Source organism: Leptidea sinapis, chromosome 2 (assembly GCF_905404315.1).
Source record: "Leptidea sinapis chromosome 2, ilLepSina1.1, whole genome shotgun sequence".
In the NCBI taxonomy this organism is placed as follows: domain Eukaryota; kingdom Metazoa; phylum Arthropoda; class Insecta; order Lepidoptera; family Pieridae; genus Leptidea; species Leptidea sinapis.
The window spans coordinates 5,043,931-5,049,930 of NC_066266.1; the positions used below are offsets into that span (position 1 = coordinate 5,043,931).

Sequence of the window (6,000 nt, forward strand, 5' to 3'; positions counted from 1 at the left end):
TGAAAACCGCACTGTGTAGGACTGCGACTCAACCAGATGGTTGGGATGATATCCAAATTAGTGGCTATCCTATTCTGAATATAAATATTTAAATTTTTATATTGAATTAATGCCAACCATAATACACAGACTTACAATATAATAAGCATAAAGAACATGACAGCTTGATAATGGTATGACCAATTCTGATTTGTCAATGTGTTAGTATTAGCTAGTTTAATATTCAAAATACTGCCAAGCTAAATAAAAGTAATACTGACTGAGTACAACATGTTAATAAAAATTGGTAAGACTAGTTTCACTTTCCTCATAATCTCTGTCCATTCAACTGGGGCTTAGTCATCAGTATTGTATTGTACATAATATAGATTGTAGATTTAGCATGTACTATTGTGACATACCTGTTTCCGAAGTTTGCTCTCCAAAACTCAGCTGCATCGCTCTTTGTGATACGAAACTGGTCGCCGGCAAATACACCATTCGGGAACATCGCCTTCAATTCACTCAACATATGACTGAACACAAGGCTAAGCTTAGTCAAATTACGTCTGTAATGAGAGTTTTCATCAAACATTTTCTCCTTCCCTTCCTTGAACAACTTTATTGCTTGTTTGCACTTTCTAATCAAATTAATAATAAATATGTTAAAGTGTTCATTGTTATTCAACTCCTGCATATTGTCCTCGTATTTCGAGTATATTACACGCAGTCGCTGATATGTATCAGGCAAAATATCTAGAATGAACGGCGGACTATTTTTTAGATTCATTTTGTGATGTTGACATAGTTTAACTACTTTGTCCATCAACTTCCAAGTTTTGTCTAATGTCCGCTTGTCGGTGGCGAGTTTAGTCTGACATACAGCGTCTGAAAAAGCCCCATGGAGCTTAGAAAATATCGAAGATATATTTTTCTGTTGTGATTTGTGACGGGGAGCCGCCATGTTGAGGAGTCCGATGACATACACAAGAAAATAACTGTTAAAAACAAAACACTGGAACTAAACACACGGTCACTTTATAATGAGATAATCTAATGCGTGTTTTTTCATTATCACTTTATACACGAACAACATTTACGATTACTTTGCACGACAAATCGAGAACGCTCATTCTCTGACACATCCGCGACGCATGTGAATTCTGAAATGCGATTTTCAAATAAATTATTTGATGAAATGTCAACACTAAACAGTCAAGGCAAAATGTCAAAGATGGCTGTAGAGTATAGACACAGTACAATACTTAGAGTATGATGAGTCGCAAATTTCCTGTTTGATTTCATACAACGTTTCTACTGTATAATAAAAGCAGCAATCTAATTGTTATTTTTCAAATAAAAAACGTAATCAAATCATAATAATTATTATTATATTATTAATTTATATGGCTCATGAGCTTCAATTATTTAGACCATATTAAAAAAAAATCTGTTTACCGCCATCTATTGTCGTTCCTTATTTTTGTTTACCATCGTCATAATTTCTATTCGTAAATTTCATTTGCGTTATTAGTTATTCAAAATACCGCTAGATGTCTCTATTATAGAATATTTTTTTAATAGGTAAGTAATGAAACTAATAAAATGTTTTAACAACAAATGTAATGAGTAACTTTAACATTGGTAGAGTAAAACAATAATAATTGGTTGCATTTTTAAATAATCTATTCATCTTCGTAGGCTGAATCAGTCGAAGGCGTTGTAGTTGTAGTTTTTGGCTTATTCTTTCGTCGATGGTCGTGTCGCTTTCCTTTATTATTGTTAGTAAACCTGGAGAGAGAAGAAACAAGATTGATGTTAAAGTTTTTCAAAGTAATATTAAGGTGCTGACAGACTAGAGCACCTTACATGAATGAATGAGCATTCAACCGTAAAGCTAACAAATAATAAAAAGGAGTATTTTACCGACCATTCCAGCGAGCGTTTAACGAAATGACGTTTTGCTGCGAGCTAATTTATCATCTAACCGTTGATTAGGTACTTGCCGCCTATGATATCCATTATTAGCCCCTTCTTTAAGAACGGAGATAAAGAAATAGAATAGAAAGTATAATTATTATTCGGACTAATATAATTAATTAGAAAGAAACATACAAATCTGAGTATACTTACCTACATTTAAGCAGTGTAATATATCTCAAGGAAGTGTCCTGTGGCCTATTCCATTTTTGTTGTAAGTATATCAATGACATTATAGACAGTACATTTAATAAAATTATTCTTTAAGCGGATGATAATTCGATAATTACTGAATCTGACATTATGAATCTTAACAATGACATTATAAATAATATCAAGAAAATGATAAAATACTTTAGTGTAAAAATAAATCTTATATATACACATAATATTATCAACCCACTACGTAATAATTTAACAATAGAACAATATAATGACGATACGCATTGCGCAACTTGCTATAAACTCCTATAAATTGTGTCTACGCTCACCATCTGGTGGATTCCACGTCATTATGACGTCATGATTAAAAAAAATATTCACCTAAATTCTAAAAAGGTGAGCCAGGCTATTCAGATCGAAAGAGGCTTCATGGGCATGCCTGAACCGCGAAGAAGCGCTCATTAGCTACCAACATGTCACATTTAAAATGATACAACAGGATACCTCAGGATGTTACAAAAGAGGTTAGTATTAAATTGTTAGTTTTACGGAGGTATAACACAAAGAAAAGAGAATATTAGAAACAAATATTATTTACCATTCACACATAATATTTACTTAAAAAAATTAGCGCAGGGACTTTTCTCATAAGCGACGAACTTCAAAATGGCGCCTTTGATTCCAATATACACATTGTCAGCGGAATCCAAGCCAAACGTATTGACACCACTAATGTTAAAACTACCCAAAAGCTTAGCGAGGGCATTCTCAGGGTCGATCAAATAAAAATTGCTGTTTTCATCCATGGCAAAAATATCATCCGATCGAGCTACGAAGACACCAGTCATTTTATCGTTCGGGAGGCCTTTGATTTTAATAGGCACGTCTTGGCCATTTTTGAGAATGTATGAAGTTTTTGTTGCCACAAAATACATATTATTTCTTGTGTCTATTGTCAAGCCGTGTCCATTCGGTATCGTTGAGAAAGTCTCCTGCCTTTGTCCACCATTTGTAATTTTCTGCACTCGGTTTTGAGGCCAAGTGGCAATATACATGGTATCTCCGTCATTGGATACTGCTATATACATCACATCTTCGCCTAAAGCTGTATAACTTTCAACATTTCCATCATCCTTGTATTTATATACACCATTATCAGTTGCAAGGTATACAATATCGTTAAGGTTATCTACACAAGTTGATTGTCCTAACCCGGCCACTTTAATTGGCTCAATTTCGCCACTTGGTCTTATTACTTGCAGCTTCATCTTCATTTCGTCGCTTATGTGTGTGAAATATATGTTTCCAGTCTTCCAATGGATGCTCAGATCAGCTGGCGTACCTGTTATGTTTCTGCGTTCTTCCAGGAAGTAATAATAGTTGTTAAAGTGCAGTAGTTTGGAACAGATGTTCATTTTGTTGGCTTGTAGCAGTAGGCCTTGTCGTGTCATTACAGGGCTGGCGGAGACACATGATATGAAGAGCACGGTAGAAAAGATATTCCACATCTGAAAAGCAAAATTTCATGTAACTCTTAAACAAAAAAAAAACAAAGTATTAGTTGGGAGATATATGCTTTTTTAGAACGTAGCCTTGTATTCGTTATGGATCTGGAAATATTGGGCAAGGAAGCTTATACTGCTGTTTGATTGTAGGCAGGAGAATGTTCCTTGAAGGGCACCCTGGAGGAATGTCACATATCTGGATGGAGAGGATAATATTTAAATATAATATCGTATGGAGCAAATGTAGAATTCGGCGGCAAGGATCAGTTAAATCAGCCCTTCTTTCGCTTTTTAGGCGGAACAATAACTTTGTTGTCCTCGATTGTTCTCGAAGAGCGATTACTTTAGTTTTAAAAGCACAAACTTCTGGAGGTTAAACTGAACAACGTTTATTCTACCACATTCCGTGATTTTTATAACAGTGTAATCGGAAATAAAATAGAAGATTTTATATGAGAAATTGGCCAATATTAGAAAAAGATTTTGTGACACCATGCACCCGGTGTTTAAAATATACGCTACAACCACACAGTGAATCTAAAATAAATGAAACAAGTTAAAAATTCGTGACTCGACCATTATTTTTTGACAGAGAACTACAGCGACAATACATACGGTTTGAATTGATGGTATTTGATCACTGAGGCCTATAGTCTCTTGTAAGACCAGATGAATCATTAGAGCGTTGTTGACCTTATAAAGCATAGAAGAAACATACATAATATGAATTTAAAAACCGAAAACATACAGGCGAGTGCGGACATGTTGTACCACTGACGCTTAAAGCAGAAACATCTTTACCGCGGCTTGCATTCGTTTTGACAATATCATAGGTTTTTTTTAATGAAAATACGGGACGAGACGAGCAGAACGTTTAGATGATGGTAATTGATACGGCCTGCCCATTACAATACAGTGCCGCTCAGGATTCTTGAAAAGGCCAAAATTTCTGAGCTGCACTTTATTTGCGCTCGTCACCTTGATAAGATGTGAAGTCTCATTTGCTCAGTAATTTCACTAGCTACGGCACCCTTCAGACCGAAACATAGTAATGTTTACACATTACTGCTTCACGGCAGAAATAGGCGCCGATGGTACCCATAATCTAGCCGGCATCCTGTGCATGGAGCCAGTGGTAAAAAAATAATAATGCTTTATTTCATTTTTTACACTCATTGCAAATAACTTAAATTACTAAATGTACATTATTTATTATATAATAATAACATTGAAAAACGACTTTGCAGTGATATTAAAAGGGGTAGACCTCTGATCCTGAAACTAGTTAAAACTGTATCTTCGGGGTCAGTGATTCATATTCAAAGACATTTCATTTTATTTCATAGTAAGTACCTACAATACGAAACGTTAATGTCAAGAAATATAAACCAACTAGCTGACTTGACAGACGTTGTTTTGTAGATAATATAAAAAATACTGTTTTAAAGGAATTCGCCAATAATATTTCAAAACATCAAGAATAATTTCGTAAAAAATGTTCCCTGTTGTTATATTGAAATTCTTTCACAGCGGAACTGTCAAACCATGCGTCACTAAATTCTCTCATAGAAAAAATGCCCATACAAAACAAACATTGAAAATAAAAATAATTATGGGTCCCAAATCGAAATAAAAACTATCCTATCTCTCAAGTTGGACCAAACTGCACTCCATGAAGTAATCCCCATTAAAATCGGTTCTTGGTTCTCGGTGTTCTGTATATAATAATAAATAAAATAATGTATATAATAAATAAAATAATGTTTTTATATGAATTTGACAATAATATATCATAACATCAAAAATGACTTCGTAAAGTATGCACCCTGTCGTAATGAAATTGTTTCACAGCAGAACTGTCAAACCGTGCGTCAATAAATTCTCTCATAGAAATTATGTATGGACACATCAAAGGAAAAACAAGTTTGTTGTTTTTATTTAATTTAGCAGCATTTTCCTATTTATTCACCTTTTAAGCATTCCCTGGACTTCCACAAATAATTCAAGAACTAAATTGGCCAAATCAGTCCAGCCGTTCTCGAGTTTTAGCGAGACTAACGAACAGCAATTCATTTTTATATATATATATAGATTAAGAAGATATTGGTAGGTATTTACCTTAACGAATCTGATATATCTCCTTGAATCACTAAATGCACTCACGAAACTAAATCACTTACTAACCTCAATAGTGAATTGTAACAATTTATATATTATTATAATCAGTGTTTATAAAACAATAACAGTTTGTTTACGATACGAGAAATATGATAAACATGAAGACTAAGAAAGTAATATATTTACATCTGAGTCATTATCATACGATGTGATAACTAGCTGCGGACTATGGATTTGCCTGTTGGGATTTTTTATT

General features: G+C 34.0%; 2 protein-coding genes across 4 annotated transcripts in view; both read right to left on the reverse strand.

The window, feature by feature from the left end:
• LOC126975675 (E3 ubiquitin-protein ligase CBL) overlaps positions 1 to 1,146 on the reverse strand; it is a 94,212-nt gene extending 93,066 nt beyond the window's left edge. For all 3 annotated transcript variants that reach the window (XM_050823675.1, XM_050823692.1, XM_050823684.1), the window contains exon 1: positions 402 to 1,146. In XM_050823675.1, the coding sequence (XP_050679632.1) occupies positions 402 to 943 (542 nt within the window). In that variant the 5' untranslated portion in view covers positions 944 to 1,146. The remainder of the gene's footprint in view (positions 1 to 401) is intronic.
• A 438-nt stretch (positions 1,147 to 1,584) lies between these two features.
• Positions 1,585 to 5,793, reverse strand: LOC126976435 (uncharacterized). Its single transcript, XM_050824768.1, has 3 exons — positions 5,745 to 5,793; positions 2,720 to 3,629; positions 1,585 to 1,770 (listed from the first exon to the last, which is right to left on the reverse strand). The coding sequence occupies exon 2, from the start codon at positions 3,627 to 3,629 to the stop codon at positions 2,736 to 2,738; it is 894 nt and encodes a 297-aa protein (XP_050680725.1). The 5' UTR covers positions 5,745 to 5,793; the 3' UTR covers positions 1,585 to 1,770; positions 2,720 to 2,735.
• Between the last annotated feature and the right edge of the window lie 207 nt (positions 5,794 to 6,000).